This window comes from Solenopsis invicta, chromosome 6 (genome assembly GCF_016802725.1).
Source record: "Solenopsis invicta isolate M01_SB chromosome 6, UNIL_Sinv_3.0, whole genome shotgun sequence".
In the NCBI taxonomy this organism is placed as follows: domain Eukaryota; kingdom Metazoa; phylum Arthropoda; class Insecta; order Hymenoptera; family Formicidae; genus Solenopsis; species Solenopsis invicta.
The window spans coordinates 21,664,190-21,677,678 of NC_052669.1; the positions used below are offsets into that span (position 1 = coordinate 21,664,190).

The window sequence follows — 13,489 nt, forward strand, 5'->3', positions numbered from 1 at the left end:
TATTACCGAAATTATTTTTTTTCGATAATCTGTTTTCTTAGATTTACTTTATTTTACATAAATATTTATTTGCACAAACGTACATAGTGTTGCTCAACGGAAACCGCGAGAAGGTGGTGGTCTCTTCCGTCAGGAGGGAAATGTAAAAAATTATTATCTATACTTAAAATTAATAAGAATTGAAAGTAATATTTAATCAGCTACATTGTTTTACAATATTAACTAGTCACATAAAAAATGGAATTAATTAACATTGCAAAATAATGTAACTGATTAAATATCACTTTCAAAATAAATTTTTTACATTTCCCTCAGTGTGTGTGTGTGTGTGTGTGTGTGTATGTGTGTGTGTGTGTATGTGTGTGCGCTTAACTTTATATTGTTTTTACACGCTCGTTTTTTCTGAACGATGTCCTTACGGACAAAATATTTTGCACATCCACTCTTTCGAGCAATGTCCTTACGGACATAATATTTTGCACACTCTGTTGAGCGATGTCCTTACGGACATAGTCTTTTACACACTCTTTCGAGCGATGTCCTTACGGACAAAATCTTTTACACATTTTTTCGTTCGATGTCCTTACGGACAAAATATTTTACACTGTTTCGAGCGATGTCCTTATGGACAAAATATTTTTAACTATTTCAAGCAATGTCCTTACGGACAAGGTATTTGAATCACTCTTTTAGAGCGATGTCCTTACGGACAAGAAAAAAATTTTAATATAATAATTTTAATTTTAATCTGCCCACGAAGGACCAGCAATATCATTAACATGCACTGCATGTAATGTTAAAGTATTCTGGTCTTTTTTAGCGTTACTTTTATATAATTTGTCTGGCGACATAAGAGATAAATCTTTTTCTTTTATCGTCATGTTTATGCAAGTTTCGTTACATGCTTTTAATGACGACTTAATAACGCAAATTGCATTAACGGTTGCCGATGAAAGTTTATTACGTTTATTAGTTTTAACATCAGTTAAAAGAGAAAACATTCTCTCCGCATCGGCATTAGAATTGGGAAGACATCGAACAGCATTTACAACACTTTTTAAATTTGGATATTTAGCTCTATTATTAACGTCCTGACATTGCAAAATTCTTTTCCACATTTTGTCAAATGTTTTTGTTGAAAGACTTTGCTTTTCTTCATTTGTAAAGTCTGATGGCAATGCAATCCATTCTTTCTTTAAACCATCTTCTTCAAAACCACCGATAGTTTTGGCTACGAAAGAAACATCTTTAAATGATGTTTCTCTATCTGTATTATATAAAGTTATATATGGTCGGAAAATATTTAATTTTGATAAAAATAAATTATTAATGGGTAACCTTTTGCGAATTTCTTCTGCAGCAGTCACATAAAACGACACACAATTCTCTCGAACTGTTGCAACATCGTTTTCGTGACCTTGCATAATTATTTCGTTTAGATATTCATCGCAATCGGGTCCAAAAGTAATTTCATGTAACACTTTATGATTTTCTTTTTCAGAGAATACTATATTCATAATGTTCTCTGTGAAAGATTTCATAAGTTCATTTTTCAAAAAATGTTTGCAAATTTTAAAAAGAAATTGAACTGATTTAGAATGTAACATATGTATCCGCGTTTCTGTTGCTTGAAAGAATGCATTGAATGCATTAAATTCATTTAAAATATATTTTAAAAATAAAAAATACGCTTTTACATCGACTTTGCGCATTATAATCAATAATTCTTCTCCAGATTTACTTTTTTCACTGACAACTTGCTCAGTTAAGAAAAGTTCAATTGTATGCCAAGATTCCAGAAGTCTATCTACGCATTGATAATGAGAAAGCCAGCGTGTTTCACACAATTTTTTTAATTTTAAATACCTATTTTCAAAACTGAGACAAAATTCACGGAAAATAGCAGTACGTTTTGGACTGCTGTTAACATATTTAGCAATTCTTTTTAAAAAGTCATCGCAAACATCGGGTATGTTATTACATGCAGCACGAGCTGCTAACGCTGCGGAATGGCAAGGACACGAAAATGTTAACAAATTTGGACATAATTCTTCCAGTTTTTTTTTAAATGATTTTTGTTTCCCAGTCATGACAGACGCATTGTCGCATGACAAGGCAACAATATTTCCAAATGGTATCTTTAATCGCCACATTTCACATTTAAATGCGTTAATTAACTTGTCCGAACTGGAATCTTTGGCATCTATATCAATTAATTTTACTAACTGAATGCGAATATCTAATATCTCTAAATCTACGTATCTTACAAGAAAAGTCATCCATTTGTCATTTGTAATGTCAGACGTTTCATCAATATATACGCAAAATTTTTGATTTTGTATGTTGTTCACAACACGTTCTCTCATCATTGGGTATACTGCATTTGTGACAACATTTCTGCACTTTATACGACCCATTGTCATTTTTTTCAATACATGTGGATCATCAGATAAATTTTGGAAAAATTCTAAAATGTGTTTTGCATTATTAAAAGAAATATCGAGACTAGCAATTAATGTTGCATATCTCATTTCAGCTTCTTTTTTACGTTCCTCAAATGGCAAATCATTATTTCGTGTATATGATTCTTTACTACACGTGTTCTTTTCTAAATTTTTACATTTATCTAAATGAGTTTTGGATTCTGCGTGTCGTTCAATATGCGATAATCCACCTGATATACTTCCATATGTATCGCAAATTGAACATAAAAATAAACTTTTATTATGTGCCACTTCGCGTAACCAACATTTATATTCATCAATTTCTAACCATTGTGGCTGAAATGTTTTATATCTTTGTTGTGATATTTCATCACTGTTTTCTAATAATACTTTTTTAAGTTTATTTTTATGACCCACAGAATCCATATGTCTCAAAACATATGCTGAATTGCATGACAAATTTTTATTGCATACAGTGCAATGGTAGAGAGAATTGTCGGATGGAACTTTACGTATCCAAGATTTATATCGATCATCGGAAAGCCAAGCTTCTAAGAAGGTTCGCTTTCTTTTTTTGATCGATTTATTGGACATTTCCGTATAAATTAAATAATAAATATATATAAATATTACCAATGTCACAGAAAGAGATTAGGATCCCGTGGTTCGTCACTCCCACAATATTTATTTACTAAATCCTATTCTCTTTCGGAATATGTGGGTGTGTGTGTTGTGAATGTGTTGTGTAAAAATTCGTTTTACCTTTTTGGTCGTAAATATTTGCCAACTGAATACAGAGCTCTAATCAGCAGCAAGACGTTGCGACCAAATAGATAACAATGAACATAGCGCATAGAAAAACAATTGAAGCATATTTCAGAACAGTGATGCTACATTTAGGCCGCGTCTCACTAATCGGTTGGTAAAAAATCATGTGGACGCGCGTTTATCGATGATCTGCGTCTCCACTGTCATTTGTTTATGTTCCTGCGACAGCGACGGACAGTGATATGGCAGGTTAGTTATAAATATTTTATTAATACTAACATACTGATAAAGTCAATCTATGTTATTTTAACGATTAAAGTAATTCTTTAACGGGATTGTGCGTCTAATAATTCAGAGACGTATCATAATTCAACGAATAAAAGAAATAATTCTTGATACAAAGGGTTATGTATATGTCTTGTTTTTACTAACGAATCTTTTACTACTAGATGAGCAATGCAAATTATAAATTGAATATCAATACAGAAAGTTAAAACGGAATAAAATTATTAATATATTCCAAAAAGAAATAACTCATTAAATTGATATCGCATGGATATTGATTTGATATAAAAATCATCTTTCTGACGTTGATTTTATTATCATTCCTCGCTGAGATTCGATTGTAACAGTGATAAAAAAAAATATAACACCTCAAAAAATTAAAAAAACATTTTTTTAAATACAGGTTTATGTCAATTCAAGAGTTTATTTTCAGAAGCAAAAAATTCTGTTTATGACTTAAAAAAAAAGAATTTTTTTTGCATTTCAAAATGAACTCAGACTTGATGACATAAACTTGTTTTTTTTTTTAATTTTCTGGAATATTAGATATTTTTATTTTATCATTATTAAAATTGCTCTTCAGCGATAAATGAAATCGACGTCAAAACGATGATTTTTAGATCAAATCGATGTTTATTTGACATTGACTTGATGAGTTACTTCTCTTTCGGATATATAAATAATTTTATTGCATCATAACTTTCTGTATTGTGTTATGCAATTTATAATAATTCACATAGCTTGCATTATCTACTTGTAGTATTATGTACATTATGTACATTATTTATATTTCAAACAAAATTATTGACATTCAATCTTGCTTCTAGAATTACTACATAATATATATTCATATATTTTTTATTAATATTATGTATTTTTCAGATAAACAGATCGTAGTCCGTCAAGGACCTTCCGTGCTCCAACGAAGATTGGAGCATATGGAGAGAAGTATGGAGGCGATAGAGAACATGCTGCAAGAGTGGCGGCAACAGCAGCAGCAACCGCAGCAGCAGATAGACCGCCTTGAACAAGCGGTCAATCTGCTGCTGCAAGAACGCCAGCAACAGCAGCCGCAGCAGCGTCAGTTGCAGCAACAGGAGCAACCGCAGCAGCAGCAGGAGCAACCGCAACAGCAGCAATTGCAACAGCAGGAGCAGCTGCAGCATACTTACGAGCGGCAGCAAAATAATAGTAATACAATATTTATATTTAAATATATGGATATATATAAAATATTTAGTTTTACATTTATTTATATTTATTTTTAGTCCGTAGAAATGGACCAGGACATGGGCGTTCCCGCGCCCGTTGGTACCGCCAACGCGGGATCTTCAGAGGCAGAGGCGGAAGAGGAAGTAGTAGTGGCGGAAGGGGAAAAGGAACCATTATTATTAACAAATATTATAATATTTAAATAAAAAATTTAATAAAATGAATATAAATGACTTTTTTTTATCCGTATATACTTATATACTTTTATTTTCTATTCGCCTACTATATTTTTATATTATTATTTCACCATTATTTTCTTTTTTTATGCGTTTTATTATAATTTCTCTGTTTAGTCTATATTGTGTTATTTTATTTTAGTAATTTTATTTTATTTATAAATATTTTTAAAGTTACATTTTTCTTTCTGTTTCCGTTCATGTCTCTGTTTGTTCTTAAAGGGCTTGGCTTACAACAGGGTAGAAACAAACGCACATTTATTTATTCATACTTTTTCAAAATAATATCGCTCAAAAGAGTGGATGTGCAAAATATTTTGTCCGTAAGGACATCGTTCAGAAAGAACGAGCGTGTAAAAACAATATAAAGTTAAGCGCACACACATACACACACACACACATACACACACACACACACACACACACTGAGGGAAATGTAAAAAATTTATTTTGAAAGTGATATTTAATCAGTTACATTATTTTGCAATGTTAATTAATTCCATTTTTTATGTGACTAGTTAATATTGTAAAACAATGTAGCTGATTAAATATTACTTTCAATTCTTATTAATTTTAAGTATAGATAATAATTTTTTACATTTCCCTCCTGACGGAAGAGACCACCACCTTCTCGCGGTTTCCGTTGAGCAACACTATGTACGTTTGTGCAAATAAATATTTATGTAAAATAAAGTAAATCTAAGAAAACAGATTATCGAAAAAAAATAATTTCGGTAATAGTTGTATTTATTTCATAAAAAAAATGAGCATAATTTTTTGTTACGTGATACATTTTAAATAAAAAACGCGCATGGTGGCCAAGAGTGGACTTAAATATTAACACATTTTAATTGCTATATTAAAGTACTGAATATTGTAATCGCCAGAATTCGACTGAAGAATCTCGAGATTCGAAATCATGTTATAACAACAGTAACAGCCGTATGTGACTTCAGATCTAGAGTTGTCAAATTGGCGATGAGACGCGTGACATTTCCCGATATTAAATTATATGACCAAATCTTGTAAGCAACAATTGTGTAGGTACATTTAAAAAGATAGATGTAAAAGTATTGACCTTTTAGAAAATGTTGATAATTGTTCAATTAATTTGGAAATAGTATTTCGATAAAAATATAACGATATGCGATAGGTGAATCATCTTAATGATATAAAATTAAATTTGGAAACAAATTGTTCAATAATTAGGAAAGATACTTTTAGCTATGCTATACGTAAAACATTTAAAAGAATTTATCCAAGTAAATATTAACAAAAATGCACAATTAAATTTCTAAATTATGATGTAGAAATATTGCTGTATGAAATATTACACATTCAGCATAGTAACATTTTAAACAAAAAGTTAAACGATTTTTTAAATTATTTCAATACCGTTTGGTTTTTTATTTAAAGTGTCACCATGCTGAATATATTTCATGCTGCAATATTTCTACATTGTAATTTAGAAATAATTAAGCATTTTTTGTAAACATGTATACATGCTTAATACAGCTATTTTTTTTTCAATTTCTTTTCTATTTTATAAATATACCATAAAGATAAAAAAATCGATATATGGTCATGTATTTTTTATATATGCATAAGTAGAAAACGTGTATATATATAAATACATAGCGCGCGCGCGCGCACGCGCGCGTCGTAACTCGGCGGTTCCGCGATACGAAAATCTCAAATCGCTGATAGTTGAGAGCAAAGCTGCGCCTGTAACAAGAAAGAAAGAGAACGCTCGAGACAGAAAAAGATAGGTCGAGAAGGAGAGAGACCGCTTGAGAAAGAAGGAGACAGTAGAGCTCCCCACTCGTCGCCTTGGCTGCTCGACGTACGCCGATAAGTGGGGATAAAGTGCCAGCCGGTGCAAGTGGGTCTGTTCCCTCTGGCTGTCGGTGTGGCTGCAAATCGGCGCCTCAATGGCAACTCTGCTAGAAGATAGGAGTTGAGCTGAGCAGAAGGGTAAAAATGGCTACTTGGATGAGAATTACTCGCACATTTTCCAGAAATTATGCATCGGCCGCTGCCGGTCACGCTAGCTCAGGTAGATATAGTGTGCTAATAATTCAAAATTATGTTTATGCGCATTTGAAAATACGATACTTACATTCATATAAAATTTTACATGATGATAAAACGTTAGTTGATCATCTTTTGTGACAAATATTTTAGTCAAATGTTATTATTTAATATTTGAATGTCACTTTCTTTATATTCAAATAATATAGCAATAGCGTACCGTATTTTACGAATGAAGAGAAAATGTATGGTATGAAAATGTTAAATGAGTTATCAATGAATATTACATAACAGTAATGTTGTATGCTTTACAGAGCAGACGCAAGTTTTGTGGAAGAGGCTGTCCTTTTTTGTAGGTTTTCCAGCGATATGTCTGGCTATGGTTAATTGCTATTTGAATCATCAGGCACATCATGGTGATGAGCGTCCAGAATTTATCGCATACGATCATATGAGGGTAAGAACTAAGGTATGTATCGAAACATGTATGTTATAATAGATATTGATTTCATATTACAGTCAAGTTTCTAATTCTTAGAATTAGAAAAAGATAGTAAGATAAACTGAGATTAAAGTTAATCTACAGTAAAACAAATAAGCCTAACGATAAGCATTGAAGATTAAAAATATGCAAATTAAAGCTTAGAATTTAATCAATCAGAACAAAATGAATTAACACATCGACTGCCATGGAGCTTTTCACGATTCCAGTCTAAGAAGCCAATTTGGTTTAATCAAGTAATGAAGCGACGAGATAACTCGTAGTAGGTGTCTTGGGCAAGTAAACAACCTACGAGATATCTTATAGTTGGCAGTCAACGTGTTAATATATTATTACTTTGTGTTTCTTCCTTTCTATTAATCAATTTTATTTAACAATAAATTAATATATCTGAAAATAAATTATGCATAACCAAAAACGAGCTGTGTTTACAGCAATGACAACTATAAAACTAATAATATAAATGTAGAATTAAATATAATTTAATTCCTTTTCAAAAGAAAGGATATTTTTCAATATATATTAAAAATAAATTTTATTAATTGGAAATATTATTTTATTGAAAAATATTATTTCTATTTAAATATGTTGTAAAAATTTTTACTGTGTATTTCTTACTACTATAATTTCAATATGAGATAGTGAACGGGAAAAAGGTTAGTGAACAGGAGCTAAGATTATTTGATTAAACACATTCTAATCTTCAAAGCATAAGGCTTAATTTACAATATGTAGTCTGATACAAACTCAACATCTAGTTATTAATTTTTTATTTTTTATATGACTTTTTTATAATTTTTATTTTCTTTCAGCCATTCCCATGGGGAGATGGTAACCACAGTCTTTTCCACAATCCCAAAGTGAATGCTCTACCCGAGGGTTACGAAGACTAGGAAGTCAATGTATTTAGATTGTAATAATTATGCTGTAATAATTATGCTGAGCAATTAGCATTCTTTATAACATATATTCTACATTGTATTGGCTTATAAGCAATTAAGTCAATAAATTGATAGAAATATAACATTTATATTTCTTTATACAATATTTTCTTCCCTGATTATAATAATATTATCATCACCATTCATGTAATGTGTGCTATGTATATGTATGTGTGTGTGTATACACTGGAAAAACCAGTAATACGTTCTGAAGCAATAGGCATTTTCAAAAGTTTTAATTGCTTAGAAAGCTGTTTCATAGCCCTTGTCTGGAACGACATTCTTGATTATTTTAATGCAATACATAAAAAATTACAGTCTGCAAGTGCAGACCACTTCTAAGGCACGAATCTTCGAATACTAGAGAGACTACCAATGACCGCTGATGAAACTTGCGGAACACTAGCGACAGAAAGAAGACTGAAGACAGATTCACTTCAAACGCTCGTAGGGGACGACGAGGATGCGAGTTGAAATGCGCCGCGACGCGTGCACGAATATGTCAACTTTAAGTCGTTCCTAATCACTTTCGCGCGACTGATTTATTCGTCTCGTCGCACTGTACCGACTATTATTATAATTTACGCAAACGCAATGTGGACGAAGCGCGAATACCGCATTATAAAGGCGAATACGAGTACAAATTGACTCACCATTCGCCGCTGATTGCTTCGTCCAGCTCCGTCTCGGCAACAGCTCTCGAACGTTCTCTAATCCAAAATCTTCCTTCTTTTGATTCACATTTGGCACAAACGCGTGACCCTTCGTTTTCGGCATTTTCGGTACTCACACGCGTAGAAAATTCGGGATACGAAGCAACGGAGAAAATGCGAAACAGAATTGAACGCGACACGACTTCGCACCATGCATCGTATCTGACACGACGGAGTTGGTACGAACATTTTACTTTTGACACTCCACGGCACTCTCGAAACACTCACTCGTATCAAACACTCGTAGGAGACGACGAGGATGCGAATTGAAATGCGCCGCGACGCTTAGCGACGTCGCGCCGTCCTACCTAACCTACCGACCGACCGTTAACCTACTGCGTAGCGGCGCCCGGCAGCCGGCAGCGGCGCGAGCTGCGCTTGCGCCGCAGCGCCGCTACGCAGTATATCACGCAGTGTTACGCAGTACGGTCAGTCGGTAGGTTAGGCAGGACGGCGCGACGTCGCTACGCGTCGCGGCGCATTTCAACTCGCATCCTCGTCGTCTCCTACGAGTGTTTGATGCGAGTGAGTGTTTCGAGAGTGCCGTGGAGTGTGGAGTGTCGAAAGTAAAATGTTCGTACCAACTCCGTCGTGTCGAATACGATGCATGGTGCGAAGTCGTGTCGCGTTCAATCCTGTTTCGCATCTTCTCCGTTGCCTCGTACCCCCGAGTTTTCTACGCGTGTGAGTACCGGAAATGTCGAAAACGGAGGGTCACGCGTTTGTGCCAAGTGTGAATCAAAAGAAGAAGGATCGTCGTAAGGAGGATCTTGAATCAGCGAACGTTCGAGAGCTGTTGCCGAGACGGAGCTGGACGGAGCGATCAGCGGCGAATGGTGAGTCAATTTGTACTCGTATTTGCTTTTACAATGCGGTATTCGCGCCTCGTCCACATTGCGTAAATTATAATAATAGTCGGTACAGTGCGAATAAATCGGTCGCACGAAAGTGATTAGGAACGATTTGGAGTTGACATATTCGTGTACGCGCGTTTGGAGCTCCCTTTACCAGGTCTGCCAACAGTCTGGCGACGTGTTTCCGTGGTCGGTATGTCTTCTCTCTGATTTCAATCAATTATATGATTCATTATCTGAATAACTCACAAAGATTTTTAACGACACTTTAAAAGTATTCAGACGAAATACAAACGATTCCATACAAGGTTTTTGTTTGATTTAATTGCTTCCGGCATCGACGTCGGATGTGGTGCATTTTTCGGAAAAATACACGGTGTACTTCTCTTTGCTAACCAAACAGTTTATGGAACAGTTTACCAACGTATATAACCTCTAAAATCGCTTCTGTCAAGTTTACTATTCTGTTTGAGTTTACGTGGATTTTTCGCGAAAAGTAAGTAGTCTGTGGATTTCCATGATTGAAAATACTATATAATTTATAAAAGTTTCTCGCAAATTAAATATTTTACATTCTCTGCTGTTTAAATGTTTATTGAAAACAATTATAGGTACAATGTATATTACCAACGAGTAATGAATCAAATCGTGATTTATTATTTTAAATAAATTCAATCGGTTGATAAATAATGCTATTTAATTTTTACAAACAGCAGAGGTAAATTTTATGTAAAGTAAACATCATAATAATTGAATAGTAAGGATCATAATAATTAACTTTGTTTTCTTGATAATTCTGACAAATCTGCCTGCTATAACAGGCTTGTAACTTTAACGAGTATTAGAGGATCTATTATTTTGTATCTTAGCTCTCGAAATGTCATCTGTCAAATTGCTGGAAGACAGAATTGCTGATTTGGAAAAGCAAGTGTATGGGCTTGGCAACATGATGAGTATCGACGATCCAACACCGTCAAATCCTATTGTCGACCAACTCATAGATATCAATTCATTAATTAGCTCGGCGTTGTCAGGCAGAGAAAAACCGAATGCGGTTATTAAGCGTTTGCCAGAGTTAAACAGTTACTTGGAACCAACTTCTGAAGATGTTGATATGCCCGCAAGTGCCAAAGCACAGTTATTGTTGACAATGGAGTCAGAAATCATGGAAAATCATAAACTGCTAGCCAAAGTACAGGAACTTGCTCCTGTGTTGGAATCAGAACGTATCAGAAATGCACCTGAATTAAATAATAAACTCAACAAGATATCACTGACGTATCTCGAAGCTTATGAGGATTCTAAAGAGCTGAGTACCGATGTACACGAATTACTATCTAAATATAATGCAGTTATAAATAGTATATCAGAATCATTAATTATTCTAGATAATGCAGTCACAGCTGCAGAAATTGCAGCTAAACCAAAGAAACAAACAGATTAATGAGATAATTGTTCAGTTTATTTAAGTGTCAATTAATTTATCATAATTTTAGTATAATTAATTTTAATGTAAGCATATTTTAACGCAAGTTAATATTTCAAATTCTGCTTTAATTTTCTAGTGCAAATTCATTTTTATATTATCTTTTAACTTATTTATTATAAAAAAGTGTTTTATAAGCGAATTGGTCAGTAATAGAAAAAAAATATTAGACTTGTTTAAAATACATTTATTTATTATTTTTACTTGAAATATAAGAATACGCATTCGTCAATGAGTACGTACATATATGTGAACATACTAACTTTGTTGTTTAATCTCTATAACAATGTATTTTATTAAAAAATAGTTATATATTATATACATTTATTCTATCTACTGCTTAGGTTTATCCATGGTTCATTTCAGAAATCCTTGCTTAGGATCTCTGAGACAAACTGTTGATTTGTATATAATCAGACATGCATATGTATCGGTCTCTTGTATTGAATAATTATTTTATAATTGATGTATATATGATGCGTACTAGAAATATTTCAAATATCACAAAATTAATTTTTAATTCGATTAGGGCAGCAATAAATTTCGTGTAACTGTAGTAAATAAGTCGCAATTTTAAACGAAAAAAATGTAGAAAATGTATCTTTAAGAGACCCGTGACACTAATAAATTCTTATACCACATTATTCATAATAAACAATTGCTTTATACAGTATTTACATAATGTTTCCTTAATTATAAGTCGGTATAAATTTTGTCATCTTTGATTCTTATTACAAATGTCAATTCTCGTATAAAATTTAAGCATTCTCTCTTCGACCTTTGTCGTGTAACAATAACGGCACTTGAGTTTTCTTACGATGATTCATCGCTGGCTGCGATGTTCGAGAATTATTAGAAACTTTTCGTGCTATCAATAGGAACATTTAAAATTAGAAAAAGAGGATAGATATGAAAGTGTGTGATTTTCAAGAATAAAGAAAGTTATTGAAGTCTCAAATTTCCTTTTGTCAAAATTTTTTTATACACAGAGAAAAACGGTTTTTTACATTTAGCATTTCTATTTGGTTTACATTTATTTTACAGAGACAATATAACCTTAAATAAAATATTTTGTTGAATTTAAATTTTTAAATTTTGTTGTATCAAACTATATATTGTTTGGCAGAAAAAATACGATTGTTTGAAACAATATTTTTTGATGAAATAATTTTTTGATTGCATTTAACTCTTCTTACAGTCGCCCTGTAAGATCACCCATTCAGAACCCACTATCGCTAGATAGCTAACAAGATCGCTATTTGTAAGCAAAATTTAGAACATAATGGATATAACGCCATGCGGTGCGAATTTCAACCACCCCCCTCCTCTTCCATAACATTGAATAGTTCTTTTAAATATCACTACTACTTGCATTTTTTAATTCAAACATTAATTTGGTTACATTATTCTAATGCATATTCTTTGGATTTAAAACATTTTATTAAGTCTAAAGAAACGTTTTTCTCTGTGTATGTAGAATCACAATCTTTTCTAATTTGTTAAAACGGTGATTCTCTTATCTTTAACATGAAGTACCGGCTTCTTACATAATTCGAGAAATTGATATAATAATGATTTAGCTTTGCGTCTGCAAAGCTGGCACTGTCTCGCGCAACCACGAAAGCGCTGGCTCCAAGCTCGAGTAAATTACTGAATGACCCTTCGATCTGCTGTGATGACTTAGTAAGCCCTGAATTTCCCATCTTTCCGAAACACTCTGCGCGTCACTGGCACACATTAGTGGCGCTCCTTCGTCGTTCTACAAAAAAATACATTAATTAATTTATTTATCATTAATATATAATCATTTCCAATTTTTTATTATCAATCCTATGCAATTTTTAATTAATTTGCGAAGTATAAGGCACATCATAAATATTACAGTTTATGTAATACAACGTTGCGTATTTTATAATTACACTAAGTTGAAAATTATTATTTAAAGAGATGATTGTATTATTTGCAGAAGTTTCTTATTAAGCTTTATTATTTCTTTAAATAATAATTTATAAAAATA

At 32.7% G+C, this 13,489-nt stretch overlaps 6 protein-coding genes across 7 annotated transcripts in view; 4 read left to right on the forward strand and 2 right to left on the reverse strand.

Annotated features, from left to right (window-relative positions):
• LOC105203812 (solute carrier organic anion transporter family member 74D) overlaps positions 1-9,450 on the reverse strand; it is a 184,291-nt gene extending 174,841 nt beyond the window's left edge. Inside the window, exon 1 of the mRNA XM_039451234.1 lies at positions 9,073-9,450. The gene's annotated coding sequence lies outside the window, so the exon portion shown is untranslated. The remainder of the gene's footprint in view (positions 1-9,072) is intronic.
• Positions 1-13,489, forward strand: part of LOC105203826 (juvenile hormone-binding protein) — a 423,181-nt gene that overhangs the window by 214,809 nt on the left and 194,883 nt on the right. The window lies entirely within an intron of this gene.
• On the forward strand, positions 739-4,933 carry LOC120358173 (ataxin-8-like). Its single transcript, XM_039451239.1, has 3 exons — positions 739-3,461; positions 4,380-4,688; positions 4,766-4,933. Exons 1-3 carry the CDS (start codon positions 3,455-3,457, stop codon positions 4,909-4,911), a joined length of 462 nt encoding a protein of 153 aa, XP_039307173.1. The 5' UTR covers positions 739-3,454; the 3' UTR covers positions 4,912-4,933.
• On the forward strand, positions 6,884-8,508 carry LOC105203815 (cytochrome c oxidase subunit 6A1, mitochondrial). Its single transcript, XM_011172727.3, has 3 exons — positions 6,884-7,001; positions 7,291-7,445; positions 8,291-8,508. The coding sequence occupies exons 1-3, from the start codon at positions 6,926-6,928 to the stop codon at positions 8,369-8,371; spliced, it is 312 nt and encodes a 103-aa protein (XP_011171029.1). The 5' UTR covers positions 6,884-6,925; the 3' UTR covers positions 8,372-8,508.
• Positions 10,138-12,145, forward strand: LOC105193174. The gene is made up of 2 exons (XM_011157569.3): positions 10,138-10,482; positions 10,856-12,145. The coding sequence occupies exon 2, from the start codon at positions 10,864-10,866 to the stop codon at positions 11,428-11,430; it is 567 nt and encodes a 188-aa protein (XP_011155871.1). The 5' UTR covers positions 10,138-10,482; positions 10,856-10,863; the 3' UTR covers positions 11,431-12,145.
• Positions 11,871-13,489, reverse strand: part of LOC105203861 (microtubule-associated protein futsch) — a 50,597-nt gene continuing 48,978 nt past the window's right edge. For both annotated transcript variants that reach the window (XM_039451231.1, XM_026135241.2), the window contains one exon: positions 11,871-13,231. In XM_039451231.1, the coding sequence (XP_039307165.1) occupies positions 13,049-13,231 (183 nt within the window). In that variant the 3' untranslated portion in view covers positions 11,871-13,048. The remainder of the gene's footprint in view (positions 13,232-13,489) is intronic.

Coding starts and splice junctions, on each gene's coding strand:
- LOC120358173 (XM_039451239.1), top strand. Junction 4,689..4,765: donor CGAGCGGCAGCAAAATAATA/GTAATACAATAT, acceptor ATTTATTTTTAG/TCCGTAGAAATGGACCAGGA.
- LOC105203815 (XM_011172727.3), top strand. CDS start 6,926: ATGGCTACTTGGATGAGAATTACTCGCACATTTTCCAGAAATTATGCA. Junction 7,002..7,290: donor TGCCGGTCACGCTAGCTCAG/GTAGATATAGTG, acceptor TATGCTTTACAG/AGCAGACGCAAGTTTTGTGG. Junction 7,446..8,290: donor ATATGAGGGTAAGAACTAAG/GTATGTATCGAA, acceptor ATTTTCTTTCAG/CCATTCCCATGGGGAGATGG.
- LOC105193174 (XM_011157569.3), top strand. CDS start 10,864: ATGTCATCTGTCAAATTGCTGGAAGACAGAATTGCTGATTTGGAAAAG.